This window comes from Pelecanus crispus, chromosome 4 (genome assembly GCF_030463565.1).
Source record: "Pelecanus crispus isolate bPelCri1 chromosome 4, bPelCri1.pri, whole genome shotgun sequence".
Classification (NCBI taxonomy): domain Eukaryota; kingdom Metazoa; phylum Chordata; class Aves; order Pelecaniformes; family Pelecanidae; genus Pelecanus; species Pelecanus crispus.
The window spans coordinates 53,159,884-53,183,362 of record NC_134646.1 but is presented as its reverse complement, the minus strand read 5'-3'; the positions used below and the strand labels follow the sequence as shown (position 1 = coordinate 53,183,362).

The 23,479-nt window shown below is 38.8% G+C and overlaps 1 protein-coding gene across 4 annotated transcripts in view; it reads right to left on the bottom strand.

The window, feature by feature from the left end:
* Positions 1–23,479, bottom strand: part of MTUS1 (microtubule associated scaffold protein 1) — a 95,484-nt gene that overhangs the window by 48,532 nt on the left and 23,473 nt on the right. For 2 of the 4 annotated variants that reach the window (XM_075709362.1, XM_075709363.1), the window contains exons 5-6: positions 23,009–23,098; positions 22,063–22,110 (exon numbers count right to left, since the gene is read on the bottom strand). In XM_075709362.1, the coding sequence (XP_075565477.1) occupies positions 22,063–22,110; positions 23,009–23,098 (138 nt within the window). Of the gene's footprint in view, positions 1–8,969; positions 9,091–22,062; positions 22,111–22,993; positions 23,099–23,479 lie in introns of those variants that run through there. The other 2 variants (XM_075709361.1, XM_075709364.1) reach the window with 2 other exon arrangements.

Here is a 23,479-nt window from a genome sequence, read left to right as displayed (position 1 = left end):
TCCTAGAACTCTTAGGAGCTATGCAGAAAATGCTAATGTAACGTTTTCACTGTTCACTATAGTATCACCCAATGATCTTGTTTCAATCAATATCTCGATTGCCTTTAATCACAGCCCAAAACAGCAACCCAGCAGGCTGCTCCTCCCCAGCTACACTGACTTCATTTGATGAATTCAAGTTCAGTCCCAAATTAGGTGTTTTCCCACAAGTAAAAAATAACCAAGCAGTTACGTTGCGAACAGTGCGTTAATCCGTACCATCATTTCCACATAGAGCAGAAGCACACATTTACCTTATTTGCAGAAGACTACCTTGGCACATCTAGAAGATCACATAAGGAAAGTTGCGCTGAACTTTTTCTGTACATAACTGGAGTATTATCTATTTCTACAACTGTTTCATAGCTCAGTTAAGACTCTGTGTTACTCTAGATCAGTACTGTTTTTCTAAGGCACTAGAAATGGTATTTGCACATACCTATCTCCACTGGGTTGGTTCACATAGCGCAAGTTATTTTTACTTTTACATATATTACTATTCCAATTTACAGTTGAAGTACCTGTGCTATTCACCCTTTTGATTATACGTATCAACACAGTTAACATGAAGTGAGGTCTCTGTAGAATGAAGGAAAATTTAAGCAGCCACCAAAATTACAGATGAGCTCACAACTTTAGGAAAATGTATTTTAGGAAGCAGCAGCATAGTACGTTTTAAGGAATACCAGCATAGTGGAGCATGTGTCTAAAATTCACCTTGAAATGGTACTTTAAAGTTACCCTATCAGTGAAACACAATTTGCTGGTCAACAGAATAAAATAGCATCTTAATAGAACCACTTCAGTTGCTGCTGGTTAAAATCATCCATGTGAACTCAATCTTCCATGCTTCAGTGCAAGTGCAAGACAAAAAATAAGGCATTTCAAGTGCTTCATACCAGCTCGAAGTGCTGCTGGAACAACGCCTTTTGAAAAGACACACAAAATGCACTTACACAATTCCTGGCAGGCACCACATCAGAGTTAAGGACCTATTTGTGTATTTCCTGTTATGTTAAAGAGTTTTCCTGTTATTAGGCAGCAAAGATGTCTCCCCAGGGACATGCTTAAAACATCGGACACCATTGTTTCAGAACAACCCGAGTCCAACCCAACAGAGCTCATGTGAAAACATCTTGCCAAGCTGAAAACAGAACAGGCCAGCACCCAGCGCTTTTGTTAGCCACAAGATATAACACGTCCCACCCTCTGAGAGGCAGACAGTCCTTCTGCTGCTTGCTGACCACACCTGGAAGTTAAGGGACTTCTCTTCCCAATGACTCCTAACCAAACTGCACAACTAAAGATGGCTTTGGCAAAGGCTGCCCAACAGGTACCACTGCTCCCTTCAAGGAGGGATTCTTTGCCATGCCTGCTGTGGAGGCCAAGCAGTTCCTGCGGAGCAGGCATAAAATGTTCATCACATCATTCTTTGCATTTAACATTCCCCCGAGTCTCTACTGTTTAAGCTAACAAACAACTACAGAGGTGGCAGACTTACATTTTTGCTTAATTAGGTGGCAGGCAGGCAGGGAGGGAAGGAAAAAGACTAGAGAAATTTTCTTGAGGAGCTGATACCTCATGTAACTGTGGCGTTCACTGGGGATACCCATAACTTATCGCAAAGACCAAAACCCCTATGTGAGGTTAATCCCTATGAAAGATCTCTAACTACAAACACCTCTACCTGTGCTACTAACAATTGCAGCATGAAAAAATATTCACTGCACATTAGACATACATCTTGTCTTCCTTGACCCTAAGTCCTAGCTGAGAGGTCCCTCCCAAGACACAGGAATACAGGTTTAATAGGGTTATGCTATTCATTTCATATGAGAATTTTTTTTTCTTTTTAAGTGGCAAAATGTCTTAATTTGGTGAGTTAAGCAGATAGTAGATTGTACAGTAATATTTGTGGAAACAAGTGAGCCTTGATTTTATATTTCTTTTTTTTTATATATATATGTGTGTGTATGTGTGTGTGTATATATATATATGGTGGCCCATGCTTATGGTTAAGAAAAGCAAAGTTTTCTAGCCTTCTGTTTTATTCAGAACAGAATAATTTGCAACTGGCTTTGTAAGTTCACTCATTCTTCTGCTGGAAGCATTTCCAATATTCCTGTTTTACTACTACAAATATTTGAAAAGGCTTAGCACAAAGTCTATTCTTGTAATAAGTATAAACATAACATTTTCAATAATTTAAGTGCTTCTGATGCTAGGAATATTCACCCACAGATAAAAATGAAGACTACTGAAATATCTGAGAGTCTAAAAATGTTATTAAAGAAGTGAAGTCATTAATATTTGTTACACTTTCCTGACTTTTCTACTGAAGGACTGCTAGTTCTCTTGAAGAAAAGGATGAGCTTTTATTAGAAGAATTTCACCACAGATGTTCCCAGCTGTCCTGTTTCCTGCTGAACTAGAAATATTTCCATAACATCACATACAAACTGTTTACACAAGCATCTTGAGGAAGAACCTTTACTTACTATAAATGTATAAAAAGCATACTACCATGACAAGAAGTAGCAAAAATAAATTTAACCAGGAGTTGAACACACGACCCAGGGTTATTAGCGCCCTTGCTACAACCACTAGCCATCAAAGTGATACCAATGGAAGGTTCGTAAATAGCAACTGAAAAGAAACATCTCAGACAGATATAAGCCAGGTTATTTAAGGTTGGTTATTTCTAAATTTGAGTATGTGGACAGTTAATTTGAATAGGATTTTTTTTTTTTTTAAAGAAGATTTAAAGATGTAAGCTATACTGTGGATACATTCATTTTTCAGAAGATCACATGCTATTTTCTTCTCCCAGCAGGACGGAGAACAGAAACAATACTCCATGACCAGGAAAACGTAATGGGGAAGAGCACTATTGGTAGACATTGTTAGAAAGGTGCTGGTGATCCCACTAACTGTAATCTAAATCATTAATTAATAATTCTGCAGCACTAGTTTACCATATTATCATGGTAAAAATAATTGCTTAACCTCTTCTTAAAAATAAGATCTAATTCAATAAAATCTTTCTGATAACAACACTACTCCATTGGACCAGATAGCAGATACACCTAGAGAAGAACAAACAGGGTTACAGATGAACTCGGCAAGCTAGCCAGCTTGACCAATGCAGCCTTCATGGAATTTTGTTCTGGGGAAAGACAAGCCGAGAGAGATGGGGTCTGCTTGCAAATGATTTTCCAAATAAGTTAGGTTTTGGTACAGTATTTGGTGAAACAGTCAAGAGCTGTTTGGAACACCAGCACTTTTCCTCAAGGCATGAAATTATCAACTTTGGACCCAAGTTCTTCCTAGGAATCATGCCACTCAGGGATTAAATTTTTTTAAAACAATAAAAATGGTGGAGACACTGCTTCATTACATGACACTAAATTAACAGCCAATCTATAAACAGAAATTGTCATCTCTTGCCATTGATGGCAATCAGAGTGGTAAGTGTGGTCCCAATCTATGCAGTACTGCCTCCACAGTACTTAACATATAATTATATTTGATTAATTGCAAGAAATTTTTTTTTGCCCTCCACCCCCCTCCCACAGAGTTTTCTATGCCAACAAAGAAAGAAGAGTAACACAAAACAGTGAGCCAGTTGGCTTGCAAATACTCAAAGCGTTGCATTCTAGCACCAAAATGTCATGGTATTGTTTTCCTCAGAAAAGCTACTGCTTTATGTCTTAGAAAGTTCAAACTAAAAAGACCGAATAGGTAGTAATGCTTTATTTGTCTGAATGCTACAAGACATTTCTACTATGGTAACAGATTCATTTGCACAAGCTGCAAAACTGGTAGAGGCAGCTTTGAAAAGTTTAAGTCCAGTTTTACCACACTGGAAATCTCCTGAAGTAATTTAAAAGCTATTCAGGTTTTCAAGTATAATTGTAGCTGCTTGTCACTTTCAAAGCCCAACCTACTTCACAGCAACAGAAGTTGCAGCCAGACCCTTTTCACCTATTAGAGATATCAAGTGGGAACAAATGCACACTTAGAATATGCAATGATATTAGCAGAGATAATTTGCTAAGTCTTTTATATCTACTCTCCAATTAACTAGACTTCTATGATGTTGAGCTTGAAGCAGCATATTTACTTCATGTTGACAAATACTTGAGGCATCCTTCACATATAATTAATCTGTTTAAATGAAGGAATAACAAAATCCAACACCACTCACTACAGTGGAGCCAGAATGCAAAGGTGCCATGCATCTGCTTCTCACAGTGCTCTAGTTCTTTTTTCTCCAAAGGTGGTTTTTTTTTGAGCAAAGCTCCTCATTTACATTCATTTTCATGCTTTAGTAAATACATGCACAGTTTCATTGTTAACATCACGTATAAATTACTGGTTTGACTGGCGTGTTTTTCATTGGTTTGTGGGGTTTTTTGGTGTTTTGTTTTGGCTTGGTTCCCCCCCCCATCCCCACCCCCCAGCTCCTTTCTGCTATCCAGGCTTCCTCTGAAAAGAACTAGTGTTATCTTCATTTTATACCCATCCTAAATGCATCAATCAGATGAGACTTGTATAGAGCACAAACTATACTTACAAACTCCAAAACAGAGCCCTACCATCCGAAAATAAGACCCTCCGTTTAGCTATCACCTACATGCCTACTGAAGCTATGATCCATTAAGATTGAAATCAAGCACATCAGGCAGGTCATTTAGTGCCCAGCCTTGAATAGATGAAGTCAGGAGCAAAGAGTCTCATTGACTTCAACGTGAACATGATTAATTCCAAAATCCCCCATGACAAATGGTGTCCAGCTATTCAACTTCTTTGCTCAGAATAGATAAGCTGGCTTTACTTCTGAATTTTTCCTTGGTAGGTGACACAAATATTTAACATACTCATCCTGTATCGAATCTCTCCAGCAGACTTAGATTTAGAATACTTAGTAGGGCTGAGTGTGCTGGGTATCTTTCCACAGTTCTATATTAAACCGCAGTGTCACACATTCATCAGTACTTCATTACTCTTTGGTTGGGGGGAAAGCATATGAGCAGTTAAACAACTCGTGACACCTGAGGCCTTCAGAATCCTCCTTTAAGAGCACTGCTTTGCAATGCGCAAAAGTAATTTCATAGTTCGTGTGATCTGAAGCAGGATTTAGGGAAGAAATCGTATTGGAAAAGGATGTCATCTGCTCAAATAAACAAGTCTGTGATGTTTGCTTGTTGCTAACAAAGCCAAAAGGAAATTTTTAAAATTGGTATTGCTGTAATGAGACATCAGCTACTCTTTGTCCTCTGAGACACCTCTTATTTCCAAGGTAGTAAGGTTTAGTAAGCAATGGAAGTCACCAGAGAGACAAGAGTACTAAGTACAGTTTGCTTAGGGGAAGAAGAGAAAGAGGAAGAACAGTAAGAAGGGCTGGATGAAAACATTTTGAGACAAAACAGTTTACCACAAAAGCAACAGTACTGTTCAGTATACAAACCTTAAAAAACTGAACAAAAGGCACAAGAGCTTTAACCTCCATTTGCAAAACTAGTTCCTTGTCTAGAATTTCATCTTTATACAAGAGAAAACTTAAGTAACTCAAAATTACTATTTTGAATCATTCAGAAAAGAATGTCTTTCTCTGGTAGTTTATACAGATCATACAGAGATGATGATTTACTCTGTCACACCATTGATGCATGAAGAGCATTAACAGCACTTCAGTCACTCTTTGGTAAGAATTCTTAATGGTTTGATGAAGGAAGCAAATGTTGTATTTCATCACTGAAAGACACTGGTTCATACTTAACTCATATCCATCATGTTTACGCAGTTCTGAAATGCTGAGATTTTTGTTGCAGCTACTTGCTACAAATAAGTTTTACAAGTCACAGGACAGGTAAATAAAGTATTCCCTGAAGCATTTCAGTGGTTTTGTTTTGGTGAAGAGGACACCCACCATATACAACTAACAATGCAGGTATACTATACTTCCAGTAGCTGAGAAAAATGACACTTCGATGTCTGCCCGCATTTAAAGGGAGAAGAAACTTCTGGATATAGTGACCTTGAAGCAGTGTAGAGCACACAGCAATGGAAGTTAGACACAAGGCAACAAGCTGAATGACCTTAAGAAACACTTCAAACTTTACAGCAAATTTCCTCTGGATTTATTCCATTCCTAGAAAAAAAATCCAATTTTATTTGGTTTCCCCTGAACAGGCTGTATACTTACGCTGCAACATCTCTGAACTACTCCTGTTACTTTGACACCTCCACATGGACAAGAGGTAAGCAGTGCAAACACACTCCAGCCCAAGGATCCATTTCACTACAAATGCAATGACTAATCTAGACTTCAACACCAGCGTAAACACCTGGATGTCCAGCCATACTACATACTGTGAAGAAACTGTGGCAGGCTTCTGCAAAATATCCTCAAGTCAGAATACAAACCCAAGAGCGAGTTCCATCTTCTTCCTCCCAGTAGTGCTTACATCCCAATTTCACCAAGCTACTGCAGTGCAAACTATCAGCCACGACATGGTAACAGAAGAATCCAACTTGACCTGTGCTCTAGACTAATTTAAAACTCTACATTTCAACAATTGCCATAAGCATCTCAAGGATCCTCTACAGTCATGCAAGGTCTATGCTATTATGAAAGGGAGCAAAGGATGAAATCCATGATACTGCTTATGAAAAGTGCAATCTACACCAAAACTGGAACTGAATGTTGCTTACATAACACTCGTACATATTGACATTCCTGCGTGGACCCCAAAATTCCTTTTTTCAATTACTCCCTCCCTTATTTGTTGATACAGTCCCTAGTATATTCTATTTGTCATTCCTCATGTGACCTTGGAAAGAAGCCACATATCATTTTAATCAAATTAAACCACTACAAGAAAAGATATTCATACTGGCACTGCAAAACCAAATATGGCTCCTCCTGGTACTTAACAGAAAAAGAACCTTTTATGCTTGTCATATACATTGTCATTGCCTGATCAACTGTTGCTGTGTTTTATGAACCTGAAATAATCACTAACAAGCTTCGATGCATTCCACTGTTTCTAAACCCACAGTACATCTATACATACTTGCACTCTCCATTACAGAATATGACCTGCTTTTCAGTTGCCCTACTTTGTAGTATATTCAGCTCTAGTTAACCACTGGTCAGCTTTCTGCTAAGACACCGACTTCCTACAAGGCACAGGGACAGCAAATCGGAAGACGACCAGGCAAAAACCTCTCTAAGCTTTCAATGCTTACCATTAGCCTGTACACACTGCACAGAGAAGACACACAGAAGGTATATTCAGCACTTCTTATTTAGTGAAGTGCTGCTTAACTGGAACACAGGGCTAGCAATCTATCTCACATGCTGTATTTAACAGAGGCATCCTGCAGGCAGGTTTTGCTTTCACATCCACTCAAATGAAATAAAACCACAAACGGATTCTTATTGAAAAATTCCCTTGATATATACACTGACATCTATTTTTATTTTTCAACATTATACAAATTTCAGTAGCAGTTAATGAACGTTTGGCAGATTTAACATTATCTCCCCACCTTCTCTTCTAGGATTTTTGTCCCTGGACTATGTGCTATGTGAAATTTCACACTGTTAGCAACATCAAGGATGTAGGTATATGCACAAAGACTCCCTTACATAAGAATTTTTAGCATCAAGGTGTTTTAATCCTAGCTTAAAGCCATGCAAGTGGCAAACAGAAGACTGTATTACATTTGGATAGTCAGCCTGTAATATGTTCGTAACTGAATTTATCATCCGGGAGGAACTCAGAAACCGGATTTACTTTCCCAGGGATAAGTAATGACAAGGCGAATGGTTTAAGCTGTTATGTGAAATGCCAGAATAGGAAGGAAGACGGACTGGTAGAACTGAGCTCCAAAAAATAAAAGCAAAAAGGGTGGTGTTCGAGAGCGAAAGGAAATGCCCGAGAGGAAGAGCTTCTGCAAAACTAGTTTACGTAGCTGCCTGTTCCTCCCTAAGTAAAAGCCAAGAAAATTACAAATAGTGCAGTGGAGAAAGAGACTTATGTAATATGCAGGCTGCCATAATTTTCTCTAGATGTCACATATCTTAGCTAAAACAAACAACAAACAATTGCCCCCCTCCACCAAAACACCACATGTATGTCCTGCAACAAAGCTCAGCTTCCATAATCTTGTTCCCATTCCAGATACTTGCTTTATTCGCTTTACCTGCCACTGAAGATGAAAATCAGGTCAGATACAGCTGAGAATTTATGGTGGTTTTTTGATTTGTTGTTTTGGGGGTTGTGAGGGATCCCACCCCCACCCCCTTTATTTTATGGAGGTTAAACACACACACACTTGTCTTGAATGTCTCTAAAACTTCATACTTTCTAGATTTGTACTGACACAAGTGAGCATAAAAGTTTGCTTGTCCTACTTGCAAATAAGCCATAGTTAACATGACATGTATGGTAACAGATATCTATATGCAAGTATTGAAATGTTTCTCACAGACAGAAAGCCATACCATGACAGCCTGTATTCATTCCACTTCCTTCCCTGTTTCCCCCCTGCACCCAATCAAGGTATAGAAAAGACAGCACTCCCAGCAGATAATCATTAAGATGATTAGATAAATATTTAATAGCACAAACTTCCTCATTCTATTTTTGGACTTGTGGGAGGAAAGAGCAAATTCCAATTTGCATTTCATAAACAGAATAACCATCTTCCAAACAAGCAGCTCAGCACAGGAGCACACACACACACAGACTTAGAATACGAAACTACTTTGCTCAAAAGTCAGACTTCTGTAGGAAATTTAAAAACTTTCATACCCAGTATGGTTTTTATTTGCTAAAAATAAGCTGCTGTTGAAGTAAACAAGATATTCCCCCAATGCATGCTCAAACTGTCATATTAAAAAAAAACAAAACACAAACCTGTATGAAATATAACAGTGCTTTTCTTGTAGCCAGAAGGTAGACGAATGTTTCGGAGCAACCCCTTTGCTGTCAGCCGTACACGCATGTTGGATAAGGAAAATTTCGGGGACCATAACATGTCTTCAGTGCAATTGGAAAACAAACAAGCAAGAAATAGCCTCCATGTACCGTCACATACTATGTTTTTAAATCACTACTGGAGCAATTCTTGCTAAAGAAAACAGGCTTGAAGAAACAGTCAAGTCTCCATTCCTTTGCTCTTACTCGTTATGCACAGACAAGCAAAAAAAAAACCAGTAAAAGCAGATATCTACGGCGTAAATGCTGCTGGCAGCTTCTCCTCACCAGATGTTGTAGAAACAAAGCTTGTACTCAGATTAAAACCGACTTAGTGATTCGGCAAACCAACAGCCTCTGAATTGTATCACAGTGTTGATGCTTAACCTGCTATGGGACTCCGTGGGGCCGGGAGCTAGTAAAGGAAAAAAGGGAGGAGGAGGAGGAGAAGGAGGGAGGAGGAGGAGGAAGAAGTGGGTGGTCTCCCCAGCTGAATATATCATCCAGCAATGTCACAGACCATGTAATTGTTCTTTGGAGATGGTTAGGGAGATTATTTGAATATTTCTGGAGGCATATTTCAGCTCTCCTCTCCAAGAATCCTTTCAGGGTGCATTTTTTTTTTTAAGCAGTTTCTTTCAATTGACATGAATTTATCAAAACAGATTTATCAGCTAACATTCTACCCAAGTTCCTTTTGGCATTAAATATTATGTTAATATTTAAAGTCTTAACAAATCCACAAACACATCTATTCTCTAAGAACAATTCAGTATTTGAGATCTGTTTGAGGGAAATACTATTTAGCTTGGCAGCTCTATACCACAGACACCTGCTTCCTTGCTCCTCTTCTGATAAATGGAAGCATCAATTTCATATTAAAACAGATCTCTGCCAGCTGCGTTTTGAAGGCACTCAAACATTGTAGCAAACAAGCAATGTTACAGGGGTTCCTTGAACATAGATGCTGCCTCCGTATTTAATTAGCCCTCTTCAAAAAATATTTCTTCTTACTGTTTAGTGAGTTCAAAATTTTTGCATATACCTTGGTCCCCTTCTGCTGCCACTAGCAAAAATAAAATGAAAAATAGAGTTAGAAACTAGAAAATAGAGGAGTAACTGTTTTACAGAGATTAGAAAATGTCACATTTTTCACCTACGACCATGACTATAAATACATGCTGCTAAGGCACTACAGACTTGCACTGGCCACCTTCCTGTGTAAAGAGAAACGTTTTACTATTTCGCTTACAGTCAGTAGCTGCCTTGCCAGGCAGCCATAGGAGCAGGGACCACCCAAGTGTCTCACAGCCAGTGCAGGACAGAAGACAGTAACAGCTCATACCTTCTTTGGGGTTGCTTGAATAGCTGCCCTCTACAGCCTTTGTATGTTTTTAGGTGCAACAAAATCAGGTACATTTCCACCGATCCCACACTTCTACCATTTCACCAAACCACAGCTAATGCTCTCTAGCATCTAGCCCTCTGACAGTTTTTCCAGTTCCAGAAACCATTAACCCAACTTGCTCTGAAGTAGGTATAACCCAAAGCAAACACAACAACACTGACAGGTCTCATCCCAGCTGTGCCTTACCTGCTCTCTCCTTACCACACTTCTATTATATTTTAATAGCATATCTTACTTGCTCAAGACACATAACATTTTAAATTCTCTAGTGCTTATTTACCACATCAGCTAGAACTAAAAATAGCGTTTTATCACTTTACCCTGGTCTCCGGGTATCTCTAACATCACACAGGCCAGTGCAGTGACACTAAAGCAGCTCATTGTATGTAGAGAAAAAGAGAATGCTGCTAACGTTTTATGATCGTGTAACAAAATATTTATTTCCCAGCACAGCGATGTACCACCAACTCTGAAGTACTATAATATGTCTTCAGTCCACACAAAACCATTCAAAATAAGTACAAAGACAGTAAATTAGCTTTTTTTGTTTGGTTCCCAGGGAAGCCTCTGCACACAGCAGGGCATGCATGTCATTACTGATATAAAATCCTCATCTATTCCTTCAAGTCTGAAGAGCTTTGGCACTAGCAACATGCGTTCATCTATCTTTCCAACAGCCTGCATATCCAGACCCTTTCCTAATCCAACACCACTATCAAAGACATCACCTCCTTTCTGTGCTGGAAGATTATTATGCTTGGAAACCACGCTCAGGAGTAAACTAGGAGGCTTGTTACAGCACATTACAGTAGCCTTGTGTATTCAGTGCGGTTCATTAGCCCATCTCTTTAAATATTAGGTCAATATTGTCAAATCCACTCTTAATGAAGGCATCTTGAGATTCTGACCAGGCCTACAGCCAGTCTTCTAACACCATTCAACACCCAGCCATACCAGGTTTTACCCTTCTGCCAGGGCACCCACAGGAACTCCCTTTGGTTTTCCTCTTGCCCTCCTCACCTCCACAAAGGAGGGACTGCTCCATGAAGTAAGTGTTCTCTCCCCACCCAGATCTGATGCTCACAAAGATGGAAACAGTCCAATTAGGTTAAAAAAAAAAAAAGCAAAAACCCCACACCCAAAAAACAAGCCACCACCTCTCCCCATCCTTGCAATAGTGCCTGGGATAAATGGTAAAAAACTCTCTGTAAAACCAAGAAAGTTGAAGTACCCCACTGAAACTGTAACTTCCTTCCTAGGAACAGGAGGTAGAACAAAGACTCTCTAGAGGGCAAGCGTGATATAATGAACCAGTCTGGAGACTGAGGAAGGAATGAATCACCAGGCAAAATATGAGCAGATAAAAGCTCTATAGGGACATAAAAGCCCTTGTAGCAGAGGCCAAAACTCCTCTTGCAGAGATGCACAAATAATACTTTCACTGTCTCATCATCTTTCCCACCCTTAGTTTAAGTGGAAATAGGCCATGAAGAAACAGATACATCATAGCTTGCTTGCTTTGTTTTTTAAACAACAAACACTTCTGATTTAAGGAAAATGCCTTTTTAGCCTCTGGAGTTGGAATCCTGCTAAACCCCACAAATGTAAAACAAGCCTGCTTTATGCAGAAGTGGACCTGACAACCCTAATAAAGAGCGATAGATGCCTGTCAGTCTCATGTAGCATCCAACACTCGGAGAGCTCTGACAGCAGCCAGCGAGAGGACTGCCCGTCCCTATCTGAATAGCTCCCACGAGAGATTTAACTCAAGAAAGGTTCCTCCAATGTAGCCTTTCCAGGGCTCTGCATTACACCACGGTACAGTGCACTGTGGTGGCTGTGCATCTGCTAGCGTTGTCTCCTCGGCTCAGGCAAAGAGCACCGCCAAGTCTGTGTCTGTATTCCTACAACCACCTAGTGCCTGGTGCCAGCAGGGTACAAAACCAGGATGTAATCCATGGGATCCTAACACAGCATGCCAGGAACTCACACTGTCTACATTTCATGCATAACATGAGGATCACAGAGAGGTCTTTTTCTATCTTGACATCTGATAAGGGTGATGGAAAATAGCACCAGAAAACAGCAGAATAGAACAGGAAGTGATATATGGCCCAGAGGACAAAAGGACTGAAAGATTTTATTTTTTATTATATATGTATTTACTAGCACGTTACTACTGTCTTCCCTCCAACTCCAAGGGCCAAATGAGTGAACAACATGGACAAAGGGGCTCTATCCTGTTACAACCACGTAATTCAGTCTGGGTTGCTAAGGGTATCAATAATGACGCAATCAGATTGATGGTGGGGCTAGATCTATTTTAACCCCAGCAGATTTAGCATACCTGCCACTCCCTAGGAACAGAAGCAAGGTGACAAGAAAGAAGCAAAAGGGCACTGGCATCAGTAGGCTCTTCAATTCAGCCTTGTGAGGCCAAGTCTCCACTATCTGTATGTTTCTGCTGCCTCTGTTCCTCTTTTCACGTCCACCAATCACCAAGAAAGCCATCAGAGCACACTAAGTGTCTCATCACAAAGAAGTCTAAATCAGAGGCTAAATCTCTAGATCCGAGAAGCCCATGCAAAGGACAACTGGCTATGTGTCATAAGACAGCATGGGCAGTGCAGAGCAGATGGATTTTACTGGCATGCTTTAATTCAGGAAGAACTGAGTGGTGATTGCCTATGCAAAGAGAGACATGAGAAGCAGGAGCCTACTAAGAGCCAAAGGGTCATTTGTGTCCTCATTTGTGTTTCTGGAAAATGACTGCCCCCTCTCCGCCTTCCTGTGACCACCTTGCTCTAGCCAGTGCTCCAGTTTGAAAAGCTAACCTTCCTTCAGGCAACAATACCCACTGCCATGCTGAATGCAGCCTGCAGCTTCAGGAATTATTTTAAGCTCCAATCCTCACCTGAAGAAAAAAAAGCAAACCTCTTTCCATCTCAGAGCAGGAACCAAAAGTCCTCAATAATTTAGGTTTCTTCTTGTACAGAGAAGCTTTTAACCATTATAAATTCAGCAGCCCATCAAAGAGAAGTTGATGCTGCAGTGCATTTCCAGGCAAACAGCTACAGGAATCAGGCTGATGTGTCTCATGCAACAGTGGTGGCATTTACATTGTCTGTACTCTTTCAGAATTGAGAACAGCAACAAAACACCACAAGAATAATTTCATTTTAACTTAAGGGAGCTGCAAATAATTTTCTATGTGTAGGATGTCCCTTCCAAAAAGGCATTTTTGTTAGACTGCCTCAGTCAAAATTCTACAGTGCTTCAAATAAAGACCGTTACTTGACAACAGTGAGTAATATGTCACTAATATTAGGATAACATGCCTTAAAATAGGGAGTTTCAATGATCTAGCCAGATGTGTCAAAAAACCAACTACCTCTGTGCTAGGGACTTCTGCTGTTCAGTAACAGGCTAGGTGTACACATGAGTCCTTGTGAGCTCAGGCCCTGAGGAACAGAGGAAAAATAAAAGTTTTACTTAAGGCCACAGCTTACAGATCTATTAATTATTTATTCACATGATACTGATTTATATGTATTGTGCAACTGTTCTTCATCCGTGGCCTCAGAACAACAATAACCAATAACCAAGCCAGCCTCTACTGAAAAGCAACATTGCAAATAAGGACAATTTAGGCAAGTACATCTCCTAAGACATGCTGGTGGTTCATCAACTCTGATTACAGCTCCCAAGGTTCAACAGAGCAAATTAAAGACAACTCACAAGAGGTGTGTTTTGCTTATCTCTGTGGGCTTTGTATGTTCTTCATAGCCCCAGGTGTGCAGACAAAAATGCAGATGTACATTCAGTTTACAAGCTGTTTAACCGTCTTTGGCACAAGATCCGCAAGTTTCATGTCTCTGGGACAGTTCCATGGTCTTTTAAGTATTATGCCAACTCTCTAACAGGGGTCAATGACAGCAACACAGGCAGCTACTGTATCTACTGAAAAACATCTTAAGAAATATGGGGAAAGAAAGGACTTAAAGAAAGCTAGAAGGAAGAAATCAGAGGACTTCAAAGTAACTTTAGGAAAAAATATATTGTAAGAGGACATCAAGAGTCAGCTTTGGGATACCTCATACACCTCACCTCAAAGGTAAAGGAAGAAATCCAGTACAATGACAGCCAATTATTCACTGTTTACTGCAAACACATAAAAACAATGTGCATAATTCTAAGGAACTCCAGAGAGTCAAAGGAAAAAAAAAAAAAACAAAACACAAAAACTGAGAACATCAGACAAGATCCATACCTAGGTTTAACTGGAGAGGGAAGGGACAAGAAGATAGTAGAGAAAGAACTAAGTTCCAGGATGGCATTTTCAAGGTGCAGACATAATTCAGCACTGCAACACAGGAACTCAGTTAGGAATAACAAAATGAAAATGTTTTGCTACTGGTACATGACCCTGATGGTCAGTCAAAACTCTAAAGTCTCCTAGAAAAATAAAAAAAAATTATTGCCCTCTTAATTACTGAAAAAATTAGTGAGAATTTAGATATTTTAAAATTAGTTCAGATGGAACAGTAATAAAAGCACCATCTCTGGCTACTCCTAACAATGAGGTCTATAATTTAAAGCCATTAGGACAGACTTCCATGCTATAAAAGCCTTGAACTCCAGCTCCCAACACTGGGAAATTTTCTTTAAGCGTCCCTTTGAGCTGATACAATCTGTGGATATCCATTTCAGCTGCCTCTTCTACTCATGCAGAGGCTGACCTATTCAATATTTAGACAAGTGTGAGAACCACAGCTCTGTGTTCTTCTCTTGTGTGACTTTTTATTGTGAAACATCAAAATAAATACCATGGAAGAGAACTACGGACATTCCTCCCAACATGAGCATAAACACCACAGTAGTGAGCTACAAACATTTCCTCCATAGAAAGTCTGCATATTTCTGTGTCACCAAGAGTTTGGAGTATGGCTATGTGGAACTGGAGAGCAAATTTCTCACAGGAATTTGGAATTAAGTAATAAAAATCTCTGAAATACCTAATTTACAATCCAGAACACAGGTCCTTCCTTAAAAGCATTAACAGAAGAATCAGACCTTGTAGTGTGAAAACCATTTGGGTTATGCTACAGAAGGCCTTAATGAATGACGCTCTGTCACTACAGGAAAACTGATAGGACCCCCACCAAATCATCATTGCTGGTGTTGTAATAATAATCCCAACATTTTCAGTCCACTGATTTGAGAAATTCCTAGCAGAATACCACCATCTGAACAGAGCTGGCCCATGTGTTACTCCATAGCAAGCCCTGAGGCTTCAAAATTCATTGTTTTTTGTAAAGATATCTGTTGAAGGCACAGGGAGCAGTACTGAATTTCAGCACGGAACAAGAGACAACATTCTCAAAAAGTATCACTTTTCAGAAGATCAAGTTTGGGAAGAACACTAGGAACATGCACGGCAATACACTGATACACTTACTTGACAGCTGAAGGGACTAATCTGAAATACATTAAGACTGTGTTGTCATGTGTCCTAGTTTTTGCATCCTATTCTCTACTCTGACAAACACACTACCCCAGGAAAACACCACATATTTAAGAAAACCCAAAACACTCAAAATGGATGACTTCAGAGTTCAGGGTGGCATTCTCAGAACATCAGCACCAGCCATTTCACTTCGAAGACTTCTGGAGCATAGCAGTTCTCACCTAAGGAATTAAATCCTTAGATCCAGCTGTTATACTATATTTGGTAATGCTGGAGAAATGTGGCCAAGAAAGTAATAGCTATTGGGTTTCAAAGGTTATTTCAGGTTTACAGATATTCCCTTAACTCTTCAAAATAAAAATTGTATCTCCCTAATGAATACATTTAATAAGAAACTCAAATTCACATAGATTTAGATTAATTCTGCATTTATTTATATAGAGGTGGCATAATGAAGACCTGCTTTTATAGTCAGTTCACATGTAATAGCTATACCCCTTAAGCAGCTTTGCTGTCTGAATAAGAACATTCCTTATTAGCCTGAAGGTATTCTAAGCCTGGATCACAAGAGACAATTAAGTCATTCAGATAGTCTTCATAGTTCACATGGATGAAAAATCATCTAAAAGCATAGCTGGCTTTATATCACAGCTAGAAAGGCAACCAAATAGTCCAATGCACAGTACCAATATCTGCAAAAATAAGTTTAAGCCTGATCTTTTTGTTCCTTTCCAAGAGATAAAGGAAAAAGACTAACTTAGACTATTCAACTCCTAGAATTTCCAATCTGTAGAATATTAGCTATCTTCATTAAACTAATAGTGAATCTAATCTTGTTTCTTCTTCACCCCACAGAGTTTATAAACTAAGTTTTTCTGCAAAATATCCAGGCTTTCCTTTTGGAGAGAAGGGTAAAGACAGAAAAACTGACTAACCCAACTTACTTACAGAAGCTGAAGCTCTTAACACAAGAGACCAAGAATTCAGTCTCAACACATCTATATTAAAATTCCTGGTTAGAACTAGTCAGAGATGCTACTTCTGCAACACAGAAGACTTGGACCAAAATCCTCCCTGCTCTTACAAGCTCTTAAGTATTGTTTTTTCTATGCCCGGAGTGCTTTAAGCACTGTACAAACTACTAGCTGTTAAAAAGCACAGTCTTCCTCCTGGTTTTAACTTCACTGCAGAAGATTCCTGTTCTGCACTGGAATAAGCTAGTTAAGAGCTTTAAAGTGTTAAAATGTAAAAGACTTTACCTATCAAACTGTTTCCTGTATGATCCTTAAGGGAACTTATTTCCCACAAGCTGCAGAGTACAGTATTAGAAGATGCTGAAAGAAAAGCACAGTTGGTTCAATTACACAAGTTTTACTTCATGGAAAATTTCCACAGATTTTTTTTAAAAAATGTTCTACAGTAAATGGATACATGAAACAAAATTTCTGTTTAGATGATACTGAAATACAGTTTGTTTGACAACTGTCATGTAGAGCTCTGCAACATATACTCTGCATCTGAACTGGTAGTGGGGGTTGAGGGGACTTTATCTCTTTTTTTTAAAAAAGAGTTTAAGACCTCTGGGATTTTTTTTTTTATGAATAGACATTCTCCTGAACTGAAGAAAGTTAATTTTACACTTAACCTTGCACCTGCAAAGTTTGGTACTCAAGAAAAACAAATAGTATCTGTCTGTATTCTCTAGTAACAATCCTAGTAACAACATTTATGTTATACATCAGGAAAAGTGTATTAAAAGGGAATACTAAGATAAAGACATCAAAAAAGAGTGCCAAGTGCTGAGACAGAAGCAGTTTGCTCAGTTTTCTGTGTGTTGCCAGCACCACGATCTATGCCTGAACTGCCACCAAAAGGACTATCCATCCTGCCTTGTTTTTAACTCAGGCAAGTTCCCCAATCCTACCTGCTCTATGACCAACCGTATGAACACTTGTGTTCACATATACATGAGGATCTTTTCAAGTCTCCATGCAACAAGAACACTGCTTGCACAGTTTCTTCTACAGCTTGCAAAAAAACTTTTACAAACAACAGCCCACGGCCCCGCTCCCCCCCCCCCCCCAAAAAGACCCAACCTTTTCAGCATATATGAAAGGAGAAACAGAGCTAATAAGCCACTTGACCAATGTCCCTCATCAGTAGGGTAGCTGGCCATACCATGCTGAAGACTACTGATGGTCAACTAGATGAAGGAATTCACTGAAGACCTAAGTACTTGACATTAATAAATATGTTCATCAGCTCTCAGAATTATAATCTTACCAATTTTTAAAGGAAGTTTACACATTTTCATATAGTATCATGACAGCTCTTAAAACATTAATGATTTTTTGTTGTTGTTAAAAAAGCGTAAGCACAGTGAAATGTACATTAATCCCTTGTTTTCCAGGCATTTAAAGTGCCAGTATTTTGAGGGCAACCTATTCTCTCAGGGAATCTACAACATAAGAAGAGATGTTCACCCTATGTTTCCCCTGATTTTCAACAGTGATGACTGAGGGCATGTAAGAAAGGGGTGTTAACTATACCTTAAGGTATGCCTCCATAAACTTTGGCTTGAACCAGAGTATTGTGTTAGTAAAAGCATCCTACCTCAACATACATGTGAGTGAGAAGCCAGCATCCACCTTTAACAACCTATTCCAAGAGACAGCTTCATGGACTGTTACATTTATACTTTTTTTCCCATTTGAGCTTGATCAGCACTACTACTGACTTTTGCAATAAGCCACCTGACTGAAGTTATTCCCTCCCCCAGTGTTATATTTTTCTCACAGATGATTAAAACAAGCTGCCTTTTAACCTCTTGAAAAGGCTAAGACAACAGAATACCATCTTTCATGGTAGAGCATGTGCTGGTTTTGGATGAAGCTTCTTTGATTTTCATGGCTTCTGTAGCCTTTTGTAACAGACTCCACTATGTATGCTCCATCATAGTACAAAGAGAGATCACATGAATCATACTGTTCTTACTTGATAATACTTTATGGGTATATCCAGCAGTTGCCCTAGCTTTCCTGACAACAGTGGTGTGTCACACAAGGATAAGTGTAACTTGTTATCCATAATACACCATACATCCCTTTCAGGGTCACTGAACAACAGGAAAAGCTTCACAATATTTGCATGCTTTATTCCTAAAATGATAGCTTTACCTTTGGAACTGCTAAAAAGGATATTTGCTTCTGCTTGGCTGACATAGTGCCAGGGATTATTGTATTGTAACTTAACCTTAACCTTCAGTCAATAATGGAGACATGAGACTTGACTATCCACTGCATATACACACTGCATTGTAATATACTGCACACAGAAGTAGGTCACTGTTTCTACAGGGAGGGATGGAGAAACAAAGGAGAGACCACTCACTTTATGCATTTTTAGAGGCAGTTTTGCATCTAATTCAAAATTCCATCTCACAAGAGGCAACATCTTTAGTCATATTTACATTAAGACATTACAGTAAGTGCACAAGTACATTCTTACTTTAGGTTAGCAAGTTAAGAAGTGTAATAAAACATATTATGCCTAAGAAGGTAAATTTGCCTAAGTAGTAAAGCCAGTGCTGAAGCAATACACCACAGAACTTGTAGAAATTATTTGATCCATGGAATATCACCCATGAAAAACACAGAATTGACAAAAAGGAGCCTTGTAAATGTTTTAACACAAACAAGGAATGAACAGCTGCAAATACCTAAGTCTCTCCAATTCTACAGGCATACTAACAGTATGTTGTGTCTGGCTTTGCATCACTGCTGTAAATGAATGGAAAAGGGATAAAGAGCACAGTTAGAGAACAAGAGATCATGTCCTAGAAATGCCTGATTTTTTTTCCATCCTTGAAGTAATGCTAAAAGCAACATTAACAACTAAGCTAGATACTTAATTAATGCATTAGTATGGGAAGCAATTTATGACCATAGTCCTGCCTCAAGAAACTAGCCCTGACTCTTCAGACAGAGCACATGGTCAAGAAACAGAAGTGAGGCTGGACCTCCTCACTCAATGAGGCTAAAAACTGTAGACTTAACTATGGCACTGAAATAAAAGAACAAAAGCTTTAAGTCAGCTAAAAATCACTAGAACAAAGCTTCACTATAATACCAAGGCCACTGGGGAAAAAAAAAATAGCAGGCCCCATTCTACATGGTACCAGCTGGCATTATTTCAGTTCGTTTCAAAAAAGATCATTTGTCTTTTCTGAAAATGTAAGACATTGTACCGCGGAACATCCAAGCAGCCACACAGTATTTTTATTCTGCTGTAAGAACTTATCTGCAACTGTGAAGATGGAAACAAAAAAAAAAAGTCTTTCTTAAAAAAAGCAAAATACTCCATCAGAAAGCTTTGCATGCATAAATGGGAAATTATACTAATGCTCTGTGTAAGTTAGACTTTCAAGTTAATACATTTCTAACATATCCAATTTTGGAAGCTGACTCAGTACAGGAAACAGTTCAAGTTTATTAAGACAAACACTGAAATACAGCTATTCAGCTGGCAAAAGTATGATGCTAAAAAGCATTTAACCAAAGAATCACTAAATATTACAGCCAATTTGGAGTTCATAGCTGTGTTTTCACAGCATCAAATATAATACTTCAAGGCTACGTGGCTACATTCTTTATTAGGTTGGAAAAGATGAATCACGAGAAAAATTATATTAAGCTAGTAAAAAGGGGATGGAGAACGAACTACTTTTCTGCATGGAAAATACAGAGAAAGTGCCATGCTAAATTTAGGGAAAAATAATATTATATTTTAAGACTATCATAAGCAAGTGAAAGAGGAATTGTTTCTAGTCCAGAAATGGACTTTCTTGCTTATCCTGAGTTTCCTCAACTGAGCTAATCAAGGCATTATATTGCTAGCTGCATCCTCTACACTCCTACATGAAAGGACCACATATGAGCTCATGAAACTCAGCATCAGGCTATACCTAAATAAACATTAGTTTAGCCAGTTATCAATAAGAGCAACAATCAGAGTAAGCACTTTGTGCAAAGTCTTACACTTGCTGTGTGACAGAAGCACTGACTCTTTACAGGAGATGTCAAGCAAGGTACTTGGTCACAATTAATATGCAGACATTTGACACCCAAGAAAGTAAAAGGCAAAAGCATTAGAGTCAATGTTATGACTACAGGAAATTAAAAACATACTGCCACAGTACCAGCACTACAAGTCAGAACTGATTTACCCAGTAATTCCAGACTCAAATCTATAACATCTGCTTGGCTACAGCACCTCTTTCAGAAAGACATCTGCTATTCACTCAGGGGACACAGGGCTTTCCAGTGATCTTCAGTAGCTTTCAAAAAGGGCTTTTCAATGAGTAATTAATTACAAGCACCTTTTAATTCAGCAAATACACACTGATGCTTGGGAAACTAATTTAGACTGCCAACTCTCTTGAAAAGACCTGGAAATTGCTGCAAGCAGAAACTTCATCTGAAGACTTTTCTGTCTCCTGGCAGATAGAAACTAGCACCAGGTGTCCTGACTGGCATAAACACTAAAAACAAACCCAATATGAAGTCATTAAAACTCTGCCAGATTTTGGAATGCCATCTGCCACCTAATCAGCTGCCATTCCTCCCCCTGCCATACAAGCAGACACACACAACACCACACTCAGATAATTTCAACTTCATATTCAAGTGTACTCTGCAGCAATACACAGAGACAGCTGACACCATAAGGGTATCTACCATGAACCTTCCAGAAAAACCTGTTATTCTGCATGATTCTTCTATTTACTTTATTTAAAAACCACAACACATAAGCTTTAATCATTACTTACCTCACTGTGGCTAAACAGCAAAAACTACATCCAAGTTTCATTGCCATACTTTTTTTTGTTACAGTTAAAACCTCCTTACACTTCACTGGAAACAGAGTGACAGATAGCACAGACTGCATATTCTAAGAGCTGGGTAGCCAGAAGACAGTAAGTAGGAAAAAAAACCCCAAGACTTTTCTCCATATCCCTTGAAACTGGAATCAGTGATGGCTTAAGGAATTATCTGTTGCAAAACTGTTTTTCCAAGAAAAGAAGCAATATACTAATATAATGTATAAACCTGGTTTAAATTGCACCGCAGTAAATGTAAAAATGCATTCAGAAAACTCACCAGAACCCAAACAAGATAGGCTTTGGTGTCCATTTCTTCCAGGACTACCTACGATGTTCAGACAAAAAAAAAAGGCAAAGAGCAAGTAAAAAAAAAACCAAGAGAGAATTACACTTCAAGCTAGCAAGGGGCAGTGGGGGTGGGGTGTTTTTTTTTTTAAGATTCTTTCCACATAAGCTCCTCAAACTACATAATTTCATTTTCTTTCTTGTGATGGCTGATTGCATGTTCAACAGCAAGATTTAGCATTATAACATTAAACTATTTGGAAAATGGATGACGAATTCCCAGTAAGCCAAACATTTTTTTCCATTACAATTATCAGAGTTCATTTAAGCCAGGTTGCACTGTTTCATTTTATTCATTCATAGCGGACTACAGGTAATAAAACCCAATTCTCTACACCAGCATCATAGTAACTTTTTCCTTACCTATATGCTCCAGTTATTTTATTTGTATAAAAGGAGGTATAAATTAACAGCACTCTCAAATATTCTACCAATCAAGTTAGACCTAAATGAAAGCACTGAGAAGGTTTATCTACCCTTACTGTATTGTTTTAGAGTCATGTGAAAACTGGCTTAAGAACCTCATTATTTTGAAGGATATGAATTCAGTGAAAGCACTCTTTGGAAGTACTAGGTGTAAGTGCAAAAGTCACGTGCAGAATTTTAAAGGTCTGTTGACAACACCTATCAGCTTTCTTCAGGCTTTACAAACATTGTGAGATCCTACAGCAGGTATTTCGATAGGAAACAGTCTGCTTTATACCATTACCATACTTGTTTCCCTCACCTCAGCCAGTCTCCAAAACTATGAACTACAAGGAGAAAGAGCAGACTGACAATCTCAATTACTCTGAAGTCACAAAGCATATCTGCTCTCTCAAGACACAGGGACTCAAGAATATAACTGGAAAAATTTACTTTACCCAACAGTTGATTACCTCTAGACTCACTGACTTTCCTTGCTGAGTGCAGTGGCCCAGATGATTTTGGTATGCACTGGTTCAGTGAAGCAGACCTGGCCTTGGCTCCTAGAAGTAGAAGTTTAGATTAGGTTTAAGAGTAGAACTATATCAGCAATTAAAGACATGCCTAACTTTACATATTTACATTTAAGTACAGGATGCACAAATCTAATCAAACACAGAGACACCTAGAAAATTTAAGCCATTTTTAAACTTAACTTTGCTTTACCAGAACTCACATTGGAAGAAATAAAAAGATAATTTTAATAAAGCTTATAAACAGAAGAAAATGTTAGTAAAGATTTCACTTTAGCATGAAAATTGAATTACTTAAGTCTCAAAACAGCTGCAAATACAAAACAGCTACGGAAACATTGGCTGAAAGGCACCTCTGGAAGCCAGCTATCCAGCCTCCCACTCAGAGCAGGGTCACCACCAAGATGAGAT